At 35.5% G+C, this 16,247-nt stretch overlaps 1 protein-coding gene and 1 long non-coding RNA gene across 2 annotated transcripts; both read left to right on the top strand.

Moving 5' to 3' along the window:
* Positions 1-1,937: 1,937 nt before the first annotated feature.
* Positions 1,938-11,609, top strand: LOC139723582 (uncharacterized). The gene is made up of 4 exons (XM_071634818.1): positions 1,938-2,175; positions 7,988-8,047; positions 10,419-10,520; positions 11,487-11,609. Exons 1-4 carry the CDS (start codon positions 2,062-2,064, stop codon positions 11,607-11,609), a joined length of 399 nt encoding a protein of 132 aa, XP_071490919.1. The 5' UTR covers positions 1,938-2,061.
* A 1,090-nt stretch (positions 11,610-12,699) lies between these two features.
* Positions 12,700-16,024, top strand: LOC139723578 (uncharacterized). The gene is made up of 3 exons (XR_011710365.1): positions 12,700-12,803; positions 14,365-14,475; positions 15,940-16,024. It is a non-coding gene; the product is annotated as an uncharacterized lncRNA (long non-coding RNA).
* Positions 16,025-16,247: the final 223 nt, after the last annotated feature.

The following is a 16,247-nucleotide window of genomic DNA, read 5'->3' as shown; positions in this document are numbered from 1 at the left end:
AGTAATCCCCTCCTAGATTATGTGCAAAAATGTAAACCTGAACTGTATGTCGTGAAAATATTTGGAACTTTACTCTCACTACAAAGCCGATTTTATCATCTTTCCGATCGCTTGCGACAAATGAAACTGATATGGTATAATTTTCGAGTATAGTTCTTTATTCATTTCTATGTCAGATTAGTGTAAAGTCATGTAACAACGAGTAATTTTGATTTTTATTTCATCAATTTTTGTATAATTTTTATTCACACATCCCCGTGCCTATACTATTAATGTGCCGCTTGTTTTCTAAGAAGGGACGGCGAAAAGCAATTACCATCATAAAGACATATCTTCCTTTGAGAGCGAGGAGTCATGATGCAATGTCACATGAATCAATTGTCTTCCTATCTGTTAGGCAGCTCCAGTTTAGCACATACATGGGATCAAAGGGAATGAGACTGTTGTTACTCCATTTCTCAAACCTCCTTGGTTGCACGAGCTTTCATCAGCTAGCCTGTGGACACCCCGGGAAAAGGGGGATGGGCTGATATTATTGCGACACAGCACCCCAATACCGTAACGCCACTCGGGCTCGCATATAAAACAACCGTCTGGAAGGTTCCGTGACCCTCATTCTTTCATCGGCTTTACGTTAACAATATCACAACACCAACTCAGCGATGAACACTGTGGAAACCTGATGTTTCAAATATGTAAGTACCTAACTTTTATGTTACTGTATACCGATATTTAAGTGGGAATTGAGCTTTCACTACGAAGAGTAAACGAGTAGTTCCAGGGTTGTATAGGCCACGCTGCTGTGTGTCACCCCGGCGAGTGCGGGCTCCTTAACTCGGTCGATCGTGTGCGTTCCGCTCGTACAGCTGTACAACCAATATATAGTTCTGTGACCTTATGGTTTGTTATGATGTGGCATTTGTGTGGTAAGGCTGTTTGTCTATGTTGTGGAAACTTCTAGACGTTTGGGAAACCAGGTATATCACCATCCAAGACCTTTGCTGTTCCATACTACGTTCAGCTTTCATTTGGTGTGGTTGTGCCGCTATACCGAGTTGCAGTTAAACTTCTCGAGCTCATGCTTTCCTTGAAACGCCATGATACAGTGTACTGATGTATTGAATAGAGATGACTTCCGTATTCGGCTCATCCAGCCATCACAGCAGAGTCAACGTTAAGTTCGATGGACCAGTGACAGAAGGACCTTGTTCATTGTGTGCTACTGACGTTCTTCTTCCTCTCCACTTCCTTTCCAAACCATTTTCACACTTTAGAACTCAAGTTTATTTTTATAGTATGGTGGTAGACTCGAATGGCATTTAGGGAATGCTCACTTGGACAGATTGTTTGTAGGCCAACCTGTTTGAAGACAGGATTAACAGTTAATAGTTTAATTCGCTGTTAGCCCGACCAGACGCTGTAAGTACGCTGTGCGAATACAGCACTTACACAGCGACATGGCTGTGTATAGTTAGTTCGCTGCTGAACAATTGCCACTTTGCATGATTTGATAGTCTTAAGTCTGATGATTAGTGAGAATAGGACACAGAAACGATATCACTCTGATATTACGAACAGGCAGAAGTTCTTTGTATGATGAATGGTTAGAATGAGAGAAGATATTTGCCAGCGTGAACGAGCTAGGTTGTCTCAGACAAGGAGTACGGATCTAATGTCATCACTAAGGAAGGAAAAAGCTCATTTTACACTTACGCAGTGCTAGAATCTGAGCAAGACTTTTGGAAAATATCAAAGCATGTGTCGTCAACTTTCTGCCACAGCCATGTTGATTTGTCAATGAGACAAGTCAATAGTTATCAACTATTCTTGTGCCTACCCTTCAAGGAAGTAAAACTGATCTACAAGTTACAAGACACCCTACCTCTGTTCTCAAGTTGACCCATGTGGAACCGAAAGCGTCTCTGTATATAAAAACATAGAGTGGAATTAGGGCTCCGGGCTCAAATCAAGTCTTTAGCTGGCATTGTTGTAGGACGTGAAGGATTTTGGAGACAGCTCAGTTGCATAGATAGAACTAAAAGGGCACTTTGAGATACAGCTATGGAACGTGGTCGTGGTCGTGGTTACAACAGAAGAGGGACTACAAGGAGAGGACATACTAGCAGACGAGGGAAGAAGCCGCATAGATATATACCACCTTTAGGAATAAATCAAGTGAGTATGTAACACCTCTATCTTGGTGTAGGGCCTACTTGGTGGGACTCCAACGGAACTTTAGAGCTCATATATCAAAGAGAGGTTTATGACAGAAAAATAAAGTACTCAAAGTTGGCAGGCTGTATAGACTAGAGCAGATAATTTCTGCTGAGACAGTCTGCTGAGCAGAGACAATCTTTGCAAAGGAAGATACCTGTGAAGTGTTAATTGGGCAGAGATCAAAGAAGATGAAGGAATGAAGCTAGCTTTTGTCTCACAAAGTGAGATAATCACGAAAAAATAAATACAACATTTTGGCCATAAAATCTGCGGCCCTTGTCTAGCTAGATAAATGATCTAAAAGAATAATAGCTACTGTAAAAGTGGAAATTTTCGCCGTGTTGAAATTTTCGCACATTTCGCGCAATCAGCAACTAGCGCAAAAATAAAAGCCCATGAATATTTTTGCTTGCCACATGTTCCTGTGCATGATGTCTTGATTCCGCGGAATTAAAAACACGCGAAACTCTTCTGACCCGGCCAAGCACGAAAAAATTAGTCGCGCGAAAATATCCACTTTTACAGTAATCTTATTGTCTCGTGAAGCAAGGTAATTACCAAAAAATGAATATGACGTTTCGGCCACAAAATTTGTACTGTTTTGCCAGACGAAGGCCAGCATATTTCGCGGCCGAAACATATTGATTTTTTTTTAATGTGTGTGCTTACCTCACTTCATGAGACAAAATTTTAGCTTTATTCATTTAGATAATTTTTAATAGCCAGATGAATGCCAGCAATGATCTGAAAGCAGATATATATGGTCAGTTTTACAGTAAAGGGTGTAACTTTGATGTGGCAAGGGTCAAAAATTAAAGTTGTGTTTCCATATTTATCTTTGCCATTATTTTATATAGGAATGTCTATATTTTCAATATTTTGTCATTCCAGAGCTTAATTCTTAGGCTAAATATGAAAAATGAAGTGACTATTATGGAATTTTAGATAAATTTAGGTAAAAACAACAAGAATGTTTTGGTCACCCACAGCAACCAAATGAAGATAAATGGCGGAGGTAATGCAACTTTTCATTTGCTGTGAACATATATTTGAAATATCAAAACACTTTTCCCCCAACAGATATTCGCTCTTGCAATTATTTGGATGTGAACTTCAAATTCCAAGGTAAAAATGGTACCTGACAAATTATTTTTAAGTTAAAAGAATGTTCTAGAAGCAAGAGCCACTCTAAACATAGCCCTAAATTATCTCTTGGTAACAAACATTTATCAACCCAAATCCCAAAGAAATTTGATTATTTTTGACAAAGTTGAAATTTTCAGACTTGTGAGTTTCGGAGGCTTCAGTTAACAAACTAGTGTGTTTCGGAGGCTTCAAAACTGGTAACACAAAGTTCTAGTCCTGTATTCACTTAAAATAATAAAACTACAGTAAGCAACTATCACTACATGCTAGAATAAGAACAAGGCATCAATAAAATATGAATAACAGTATACAGATGTACATTTTATGGCAGTGCATAATGTGTACCCTTCATACAAATTGTACTTATTATTATAAGGAAATTGGCTTCCACAAAAGTGAATGACAAACTGTGTACACTTTGAGCAATGCTCAGATCGAATTTATGACATTACATGAGGCAATATGATTCTAAAGGACACTGCAACAGTAGCAATAAAAGTACACTGATTAGGAACATCTTTTTTTTTTGCGGCTTAAAGTTAGCAGCAACGCATGTTTTGGAGGCTTCATCATGACTGTTAACATGCAAAAATGGTCCATTTTAAGGTAATATGAAGTACTTTAATGCAGCTGATTGTTTCCAAATAACTAACAATGTTGTAACATGTAAAATAGTATTTATTTGTATGCAGAAAAAAGACTTTCCAACATATATGTTAAGAGACAAAGAAAAATATTTTAAATCTTTATGCTCAGTTGTATACATACACTGTATTTGCATATCCATGACTTTGGCAATGCAGAACATGATTAGGCTACACACATGTACAGCTGTATGCATTTGTCAAACTTTTCATCATAATGCAGTAAGAATTACTTTCAGTGAGTTAGAACTGTAGCTATAGACTTAATGCAAAGATTATGTTTGCTTGCTTTATAAGTGCAGTTTGTGGGATGTATATTGACATAAACCACCCATCATAATTGTTTTATATACATGTGAAATCAATTTCAACTGTTGATGAGAAAGGGATAGAAAATAGACTATGAGATGGCATGACGGTTAGATTACAACATAGCATTGTAAAATATAGAAAGGGGAAAAAAGGCTTATAAACATTCTTTTGCATATGACCATGCCTGATACCCCCTACTATCACTGTAGCTATCAAATGCAGTGATCATGGTCATAGAACAGCAATCTTAAACACCGATCAGCCATTCCATGTAAGGGTCATCATCAAACTGTCATCATCAAAATGGAGTTGGAATAATCAATATATTGGTGATATTATCATGGAGCTCAATAGAAATTGAAATGGTCAAGATCCCATTCATCTTTTTGAATCGGCTGTTGAAAAGATAAATGTACATACCCTACCCATGACTGTGTACGAATATGAATAAAAAAAAAATGTTGACCAAATGTATAGTTCCCTATAATATATGATAGTTAGAATTTTACTTTCTTTTTCTGTGGTATACAAGTCACCCCTGTTTCATATCATTTTATTTTTCATTTTTTTTTAATTCTTCAAAGGCTTCTTTTTTTATAGTTATTTTATAAAATTCCAGTTAGTGTGACTCCTGTGACAGCTAGGAGGCCTGTTTTTGAAGGTACGCATTGAGAAATTGCTAACAGAACTTTTACTGTTTCTAAAAATGACAACCTTTTTAGCAAAAAATTAAAAAGCAGCAAATGTGTTTAAAAATATCTAAGTTTTTTAGAAACCCACAAGTTTGTTTTAAATAGTATATAAACCCACAGACTACAGTTTTAACCCTTTGAATTTCAAAATAGTTAGGGGCTTGTAACTTTTTCCAGAAAAGCCAGGACTAAACAGATTATAAAGATTTCAATCATTTCAATATTGTTCTTCATGAACATAACTTCTCCAGTCACCCACCCATGTAAACTACATGTATCCCATGGCAACAGGCTATTTATAAGTAGAGGTCTATATGTCATTTATAAACAATCCTATCCCAACCATTACTGTCCATTTACTGCACTGAGAACTACATCCGCAAACATGTCATAGTCTCACACATGTATGCGAAGAGATGTTTCGTAACACAAGTAACATTTTGTTTAATCAAAAATAGTCAAGTGGTCACTGCCAGCATGATAAAGTATGGAAAATAGGGTATAGTATCAAGATTGTGTTGCACCTTACATGCATCAGATCTGACATACAAATTGATATGAAAACCTGTCTGAATGAAGTAATCAAATGTCAAAATTCCAAAACAGTACCCTGTGATCCAAGTCACACCACAGAAATGATAATCTGCAAGATGTTAGCTATTTTCAAATCCAATCACAAATTTATTGATTAATTATTTTCCTCCAAATAAGTATTGGAAATGAAAGCCAAAGAACTTGTTAAGAAATGGAAAGCTGAAAAAGTCAAGATTTTAGTATGGCAAAAACAAATGCCATGTGAGTAACAATGGAATGGATTTGTCAATGGGTTATAAATGGACATGTAAAAGATTGTGTTTCGAAACTATTACACTCAGATGATAGTGAGTCGAAAGTCTAAAAATCCAAAAAGTATTTCCCACAATTTGCTCTGGATCATGCATAAAAGATACAACCTTAAATTCAAAAGTAATATATTTCTTAGTTAAGTGTATGCTTCCCTCTTGAATAACCATCTATTAAAGTCCTTGAATCTTCAGGACAGGAATAGTGTTCAGTTCTTTAAAAAAAAAAGTGTATTTAACACTAAATAATCAAGTAATTGTTTGGTCTTCATTATCAAAGTCTAACCAGTCAAAAGAGTGATACAAATATGGTCACAACACTTCAACTTCTCTCAAGAGTAAAAATGAGTTATCCAACTTAAGAACATTGATGTATCCACAACTACTTGCTTTGTTGCACTACTGTTGCATGATGTGGGCATGCATGCAAGCTGGAAGTCACTTTCATTACTCACAATATCTAGCCTGTTTCATTGTTTCAAAAGGAAACCTACAAAATAAATGCTTTTCATACATTTAAACAACTATCTACACCTTGCTTGAGGAATCATTAAGTCTCATTCAGTCCAAACAGTTATTTGATAGACTTAGAATTACAAAATTGCAATCAAAACATTCCATTTACATGCTGTTAACATAAAATGAAGCCTCCGAAACATCTGGAAAATTAATTTGGTATGCCTTATGTTTTTATGAAAATCATGTATGTTATGTAGAAAGTGATGGGTAAATTGTGTCTTTTTTGGTTGATATACACTATTTAAACATATTTGTGGGGCAACATCCTCATCTGCTAATATTTTATTGCTGAATGAAAAGGTGAGTTATGTGTGACACGTCTGCACTGTTTAAGAAAAATAGGTAAATCATATAGTAAATCTATATTGGTGAGTAAACAAAGCAGCCAGAAAACTGAATGCGATTAAATATCCTTAGATATGTCATAAGCAATCATTGGGTGGGTGAACAATAAATCTAATTTGATTTTGTTCAGAGAAAATCACAAAAATGCAGTGTTAACATCCTTTTGAAGCCTCCGAAACCACTTTTTCTCTATAAAATGTATTAGCTCAAAAAATTATTGCAGTATCATAATGTTTTTATTATTTTTGTTGTCTGTCTATGTCTGTTGATGATTTCATGGCATAATTTGGGGCAGACACTCAAAGAATTTATCAGAAATGTCAAATTAGATGTTTTTGCTGTTTCGGAGGCTTCAATGCGTCTCGGAGGCTTCACGTGTTAACGGAAAATTTGTATTGTCTCCTATTTTCAGAGAGTTTGGCGGATCTTAACTATTTTTGGTCTATTAGGTTAGGGCCCCATATCCTACATTTTGACATATAGATTAGGTCGCTTCTCTTATCTATATTCATATTATTTGACTAAACACTTTGTTTCGGAGGCTTCAAAACTGCTAACGGAAATTTCACTTGATGGAATAAAATTATCACAAAATTTCAAATAGCCCTAGAATCAAGTAAACTTTGATGTAAGTCAAAAGTTTAGCTGTACCTTACTATTTTCAGCATAAAAGAAAGTAACCAAAACACATCCACTGATCATTACTGTCCATCAAAGTTTGTAAACAATTGTTAACGGAAAATGAAGCCTCCGAAACCTCAAATTTGAAGTCATAGTATTCTAAAATAAAGGGCCAGATACAAACCAAACTAATTTGGTCATTTCAATTGACCATACAACTATGCTTTTAACATAAAAAATTAGATCTCTGCAGTTGCTGTAGAAAATTATTAACATTTCAAAAATGTTATATAAATTTCAATGCAACAAAATAGTCATTTTTAGGGTACATATGTGACTGTCAAAACAAAATGCATCAATACCTGGACCTGATTATGCTACCCAAGGTGGCTACTCATAAGGTGACTCACATGGGAAAAAATCTTTGAGATCTGTAAATCTATGTGTTCAGGGTGGGCCAAAAGGCTAAAAATTGAAAGTTACACCCTTTACCGTAAAACTGACCATATACTTTGCTCAACATTGGTGAGACATTTAACTGTGAGATTGCAAAAGCAGGGAATTTTCAGTCTTCTGTACCATGCACTGTATTGCATGCTGAACAAGAATTTGCCTTTTTTCTTCTTATTTTTTTTTTTTCTGGACACAGGTTTATTACAACAGTCAGTGGGAAGAGGATAATGAGTACCTGAATGACAGTAACATTGAGGTAGGTATATATTTCGAGCAATCACATATTATCCACACTTCTCTATTATCTTGACGCCTCCAAGCAGTGAAGGCCAGGAAAAAAAAAAAGTGAACACCTCCAAAACTCGTGGAATATACCTATAATATACCCCCCATAAACATGAGGTGATGAATTTTACAGTAAGGTGTTCCAATTTCATGACTATGATTGAGTTCATTTGTATTATAAATACAATGTATATATATATATATATGTATTTAGATGTATATATATGTATATATATATATATATATATATATATATATATATATATTCAGGGTGGTCCACAACTTGAAATTTTAGCATGTTGCAAGCTCAGAATCTGAGAATATTGCAGAAATTGAATATGCGCGGAGCGCACACGATGAGTACGTAGTACGCAATATTTTGCTGCTTATCTCTCTTTGTGCTGCTTACATTCAATGTTCTCTCTCATGTTTTGCACACAAATATATCAAAGTATACCTGGTAGTTTGATGTTTCTTATGTTATGCACATGTTTTGCACATTTTTGAATACTGGTACTTTGAGCTTGTTGCAAATTCTTGAGGATGTTGCATAGCATGTTGCTGGCTTTTTAGGATGTTGCACAAGAATTTTAGCATGTTGCAGCGACATGCTAAAACCCCTCGTGGACCACCCTGTATGATCTCTTTTTTATGTTTTTGTTAATGTTGATTTCCAGTTCATGATCCACTAGATAATTATATGCAAATTCAATTAAATTGTAATTTACCATTTTCTTCCACCATCATTAGTTAGTCCCCTTGAAACTTAACCTTATAATTTTGCTGTGTAATGCATGGCATTCAGGCATAATAGCCACTCCACACTCAATGTCATGACTGCTAAGATGATAAAGTAACAATCCGGACCTAGTACTTGATGATTTTCACCTTTGCTTTATTAACTATCTGTGCTAGTCTTAGAGCAAGTTGATATCAATTTTACGCAGAACCATGAAATACAAATGAGCAGGAAAAAAACATTCAATATTGTGTATATTTCTAATATACCATCAATATAGATTGCAGATCTATATATGTGAGATGTGCATACATACAATAATGTGCTATCAGGAATAGCACAATAAATTCATTAATAATGAGTGGATATGAATAATCATTATGACATGATGATAACTGCAAATGAATAATACATTGATTGTCCCCGCTGAACGAGTTCGAGCAGGGGACTATGAAACGGGCTCCGTACGTGTGTGTGTCGGTGCATGTGTGCGTCCGTGTGTGATCAAAATGTTCAATTTGCTCCTTCTCTGTCATTTATGAGCCAATTTTTATTCTGTTTGCTTTATATGATAGCACTACATGGGAGCTTTGAAACTTCTTCACAGAATTTCAGTTGTGACCTTTGACCTTGACCTTTGACCTATATTGTACATTTTGCTACAAAATGCTACTCCTTCGCCATTTCTAACCCGATTTTGATTCTGTTTGCTTTATGTGATGGCACTAGGTGAGGGCTTCAAAACTTCTACACAGAATTTTGACCTTTGACTTCTTTGACCTTTGACCTTGATTTTTTACCTATATTGTACATTTTGCTACAAAATGCTACTCCTTCGCCATTTCTGACCCGATTTCGATTCCGTTTGCTTTATGTGATGGCACTAGGTGAGGGCTTCAAAACTTCTACACAGAATTTTGACCTTTGACTTCTTTGACCTTTGACCTTGATTTTTGACCTGTATTGTACATTTTGAGCACCAAATGCTACTCCTTCGCCATTTCTAACCCGATTTCGATTCCGTTTGCTTTCTGTCGTGGCACTAGGTGAGGGCTTCAAAACTTCTACACAGAATTTTGACCTTTGACTGCATTGACCTTTGACCTTGATTTTTGACCTATATTGTACATTTTGCTACAAAATGCTACTTCCGGCGGAGACATATATTACGCACTGCGTAATTTCTACTTTTCCTTGTTATTATTTATTTACTACTTCATAATGAGATGTAAAATAGAACTGCAAACTTCCAAATTGTATGTCTTTTTGATTTGTATACATGATGATATTGAGGTGAAATTATTATCATAAAGGTAGCTTCATTAGACGTAAGATTATTAACATTATAAACAAAATTGATAAAGTAATAATTCAGGGTTTGTCATCATTGTTGTCGAATTAGAAATATGTTCTGAATCATATTATGTTATCAAGTTATGATTTTGTTTATTGAAGTAAACATGAATAGCAGATGGATAGCTGTAATTACCCATTCAATACTGAAAAAACAAGTTGGTAATTCTGAAATGCCCATAGACTTAATAAGCAGGCCACTAGGTTCCCGGACAAAACGGGTTAAGAGAACTTATTCCCTCTTTTTCAGATCGTCATCAGAGGTCCGTCATATCATTCAAATTACACGAGAGGGAGACCACCAAGGAGAACCGGAGTTAGGACAGACAGACAGTTTATATCAAGCAACGAGGTAAGACAAAAAAAAATATAATATGACCAGAGACTCCAACCCCATGCACCTTCTGATCTGGAGATTCTCCCGCCTGAAACCCCTAGCAAACGGGAGACTCCAACTTGATGTGCGCGAAGCGCGATGTTCCTTGTGGCCGGGGTCCAGCTCTAGGGTTCTAGATGTTATCTCGTGCTATCTAAGGCTTTTTTTCAACATACAATGACACTAAGTAAGAAATCATTTCAAGCAGGAGAACAGGAGATTTCGCAAAAATGGGCTTTCGGCGGGAGAGTTGGAGTCTCTGTATGACTGCTAGAGGTTGACCAGTAATAACAAAATAGCTGATTCTTTAGACCTTTGATGTACCACACTTTATTAGGATCACCTTTGTTCTTGGGAAATCTTAGCCATTTCAAAACCAGTTTTCACCAAATAAACTTTGAATTCCTCTTCGAATCAGATGTTCTTTCATATCCCATAAGAGTTCTGAAAACTGAAGCCAAGTCTTAAAGGGATCGTATAGTTTTGGTTGAGACCTTACCTTCATCAGATTTCTAACATTTTTGGGGCAAGATGGTGAGAAACCTCTTATGAAATATGAAAGAGCATGTAATTCCAAAAGGAATTCAATGATTATTTGATGAAAATTGGTTCTGAAATGGCTGAGATACCCAAAACAGGGCAATCCTAACAAAAGGTGGGACCCAACTTTTATTATGATCGCTTTGTTTTACTTCGTGTTTGGATGTCTCAGCCATTCAAAAACCGATTTTCAGCAAATAAAATTTCAGTTCCTCGTAGAATGATATGCTCTGTACTGTTTCACAAGTGGTTTCTTGATATCTTATAAAAAGTTAAAAGCCAAATCCTCATCTCCACCAATACTGTATCATCCCTTTGACCGAAACTCTACATCCCCTTAAACCTAACACTTAGCTAAAGTGGACACAAAATCCCTATCTCTGGCTTTCCCTGTCCTAACAGCACTGGCCTGAGCTTGGAGCAAAACCAGACACAGAAAGCCCAAGGGCAGAAGAGCTTTTGGACACAGCTGTAGAGGTAAGATGGGGTGCCTCTGTACAAACCTTTTTTACACCACTTGACTAGTTGGGCAAGCAAATTTTCAAATTGTTGCAGAACACTCTGCCCAAACATGAATTTTGCTTGACTGAAAAGAAAGCAACAAAATGAGAAATGATGAAAAGAAAAATCTCCTGTAAATTTGAATGAACAGCACATGTTGATTCGCATGCTTAAACACATTGGAGTAACAAACGTGGCTTGATCTAGTGTTGGCGTTGTATTACATTGCTGATTGAAATGGAAAGTACATGTGTTTCCTCATAGAAGGGATACAAGGAAAGAAGCAGATGATCAATAAATGGATTGATAAATAAATAAATAATACAGATAGATAATAACTTTAGAAAGTCTGAATTTGTAAATGGATATATATGAAAGAGTGAATTTATGAATGCGAAATTAAATAAAGGAGAGAGAAGGAGAAGAAAGTGGTATTATTATAAGAATCATGACATTGCAAAATTATTGCGTGTAGGTCATCTTGACACTACACAATCAAGGAAAAATTTACCCTTAAATAACTAAAAACATTTTAGTTTGGAATTCCATACCATGTGCAAAGTGGCTTTTAAAGTAAATACTAGAAATTCAAAGGCACAGACCAAAGAGGTCTCATGAAAATTGTACTGAAAAAAAGAGAGAAAATTATAGAATTTCAAATTGTGACATATTTTCAGGGAAACAGGGAACTTTCAACGACCACAGAATTGTAATTATGTGAGGTGATAGTAATGTAATATCCTAAAACTTTCTTATTTTCAGTCTGATTGGTAAATAAAAAAGTATATCACTTGCTTTGGCCTTCATTGTATTTCACACTATGTATGAAGTTTAAATTGAACAGAGATATGGAGTGTGATTGAAATCAAGTACCGGGGGTGTAGGTTAAGTTAGTTGATTTGCTATAGAGCAGATGTAAACAACAGGAAAATTTGCTTTTAATGCTCCTATGATGTGGAATAATCTTTCTATCTATCTATTATTATTATTATTATTAGTAGTAGTATTGTCATTATTATTATAATAATAATAATTATTATTATTATTATTATTATTATTATTATTATTATTATTATTGTTGTTGTTGTTATTATTATTATTATTATTACTATTATTCTATAGCAGAATCACTGGGACTGGTGTGGACGCATTGAGGAGGTCAAAGGTGAAAAGACTCCACCAGGAGATCACTGTGACAACAAGACCAGCCAGAATAAGGTAAAGGCATCATGTTTGAATACTTGTAAAGGATACATGTAATGATGATGATGCGACTGATCGTAGTATCTATGACCCATTTCTAAAGATAATCCATATGATGAAACCAGCAAACATGGATATATATATATTTGTGCTTTGAATCGAGCTACAAGGAAGTACTTTACAGTATATAATGCCATATATTTTGATAGTGAGTCTATTTTATGCCTCAGCCACGAAGTGGTGCCGGAGGCATTATGTTTTCGGGTTGTCCGTCCGTAATGAATTTTGTGGACAGGGTAACTATCAAAACCTTCTGAGGTATCCTAATGAAACTTGGCATGTATGTGTATTAGGGGGTGAAGTTGTGCCTATCAACTTTTGGGTGCACATGCTCAAGGTCAAAGGTCAAGGTCAAATACATAAAATTTCACCATTTCCACCATATCTATGCAATGCCTAAAGATATTTTCTTGAAACTTAGTGTATACATTGTATTACCCAATTAAGATTCTCTGGTGAAAGTTTCGGCCATGAGGTCAAAGGTCAAAGGTTAAAATGTCAAGTAAAAATATTAAAACTTCACCTTTTTTCTCTGCACCTTGGATATTCAAGGTATCTTTATGGAACATAGTATATACATGTACTGACTGGCAGTGATTATCTAGAGAATTTAGGGTTCATGGGGTCAAAGGTCAGAGGTCAAAGGTCAAGGGCAACACTTCAAAATTTTACTATTTCCATCATGTTTATGCAATGCCAGCAGGAGTATTTTTTTTTTTTTTACACTTGATGTATGCATGTATAAGCTAATAAGAGATTCTCTGGAAAGTTTTTTTTTCTTTTGCTTTTGCCTCAAAGGTCAAAAGGTCAAAGATCAAGTGAAAGTGCTGAAGTAGTTTTTTCCTCCATATCTTGGAAGTGGCTCAAGTTATCATGAAACTTACTACATATTTATGTATGTTCTGCCTGACAGTTATTATCTTATGAATTTTAGGGTCAAAGGCCAGATGAAAATGGTAACAATTTACTATTCAATACAGAAATTGCGCTTTTTCTCCATACCTTGAAAATTGCACAAAAATGCAGAAACGTATGAATGGGTCAAAGTCAAGTTAAAATCCTTAAATCCCAAATACATACTCTCCTATTCATCCAATTAAACCTAAGTCAAGGAAGGTGAACATTCAACACATTTGTGACAAACTTGTCATTGTAATATTTTGCCAATTTTGCAAAAATGTAATCACACATTGTCCACATGTACTATCTAGACCTATTAGGAGAATCATGCATTATGGCGGAGGCATACCAGTTGCCATAGCGACATTTCTAGTTTGCGTGTGAATCAGGACTGTGCGGTACAGTGCCAGTGGATGGAGAAATGTTTCCATGCCACATTCATGTCGGAATGAGAGTTAATATTTTTGCACTTTTTAGAAATTTATGAATAGTACCCGACTTGCGAAATTCTGAAAAACAAAATTTCATGAAATATCAGTGTTGCATACAATATGTTATTTGATATGCTGCAGAGCATGGAATATTGAGAGCTGCTATTCGTCCCGTTTTATGACAGAGCTGGGATTGGGGTGATCCAGACCTTGTCAAATTTGGACCCATTGAGGAAGTCAATAAAGAAAAGACTCCCCCAGGAGAATATAGTGATAACACTACCAGCCAGAATAAGGTAAAGACAGCAAAATAAAAGGTTAAAGGGAACATATAGTTTTTGGTTGAGACTTATCTTCAGGTTTATAACTTTTTTATGTGTGATAATGGGAAACCTCTCATGAAATATGAAAGAGCATGTAATTCCAAGAAGGATTCAACATTTATTGGATGAAAATTGGTCTTGAAATAACTGAGATATCCAATAGAGTGATCCTAATAAAATTGACAGGCCACGACTTTCATTAGGTTCTCTTTGTTTACCTTGTTTATGGATATCTCAGTCATTTCAAGACCAATTTTCATCAAATAAATGTTGAATCCTTCTTGGAATTACATGCTCTTTCATATTTCATAGAGTGGTTTCTAAATATATCGCAAAACATTACAAGTTGAATCCTCACTTCAACCATTACTGTACAGTCCCTTTAACATGGACTAATGATGCTACGTACAGGTTGTAATGTGTTCTACATTGATATGACTGAGAGCAGAAAACTCTTCTTTAATTCTTTCACTGTTTACTATCTATAACAATTACAAAAGATGAAAAGACCCATCATTGCAAATCACCACAAATGTTCATCTAAAGTCACCAAACATCAATTGTCTTGCAGTGTTTAACATTTCCAGACTCTGCGCTTCCATTGCTGTATGATTGGTCTCGCTTTGTTTCCAAACCTGTCCAAGAAATGGTACGATGTACAGCCGCAACTTGTGGTTGATGAGCAAAGGATGTTAGAAAGCTGGCTGTGAATTCAGATTTGTGTGTACATGTCCATTTAAAAGAGGAAAGCAGCATTGTAATGTATTTGTCCTTCATAAATATCAAAAGTTTTGGTAAATTTTGACACATTCCAAGACTTTTAGATTTGGACATGAGGTAGGAGAGATATCAAAGGTTTGATTTGTAGACAATTACAAAATGTCTTATATTCCACCAAATCATCATTTAGTGCTTTTGGGCTACAGTATCTGCCACAACCAGTATATCAGTGTAACATATGGTCTTTCTACTACATTGTGGCTTTCGAAGCAGTGTATAACATTGGTTTTCAGTGATGAATAGCAATTTGTCAAGTACATGTAGTTGTTATGTACCTCATGCTGTTATCCTTAGATGTATGTTGCTTTTCTAAGCTATATGCAGCAGTATTGGTGAAATTTATTAGCAGCCCGTCTTTAATTTCCCCTTCAGAGAATCCTAAATGACATCTGGGGGGCGTTTCATGAAGGAACTTGTCGGATAAAATGTCTGACAAGTCAATTATATCCGACAAGTTCAGAGAAATCAGCCAATCAGACTAAAGAATTTCTCAAAACTTGTCGGATATAATTGACTTGTCAGATATATTATCCGACAAGTTCCTTCATGAAATGCCCCCCAGGTGTATGCATGCTCACATAGATATTTTGAAACAAATCTGTTCATGCAATCCTACAGATGAACTTTTCTGTAATGTCTGCTTTTTAAAATGACCAGGTAGAACAGAAACACATTCCACTAGTTCCAGTGATTTTGGACTTCAATACTCATTTCCCTGAGATGGAGCATTTTGTTAAGGAGGTAAGTTGCACCGCTCTCTCTCTCTTTATGTTAGACAGTGCTGTGGGCATGAATGTAGAATATTTCACTGAGATTTTGCAAAAGTGTTTGCAAAGGTAAATATAGTCCAATGTCAATCAATATTAGATCTGACTTTGCAAAAAATGAATGATGTCAGACAAATAGAGTTAAGTCAACTAATGGAAGAGTAGAAGTTACATCGAATTCAGATGTAAAAAAGAAAT

The sequence above is a fragment of the Diadema antillarum genome, unplaced genomic scaffold (assembly GCF_040938485.1).
Source record: "Diadema antillarum isolate AM-2024a unplaced genomic scaffold, OU_Dant_1.0 scf00000193, whole genome shotgun sequence".
NCBI classification, from domain to species: Eukaryota; Metazoa; Echinodermata; class Echinoidea; order Diadematoida; family Diadematidae; genus Diadema; species Diadema antillarum.
Note: the sequence above shows the minus strand (reverse complement) of the source record. Positions and strands in the feature narration are given on the sequence as shown.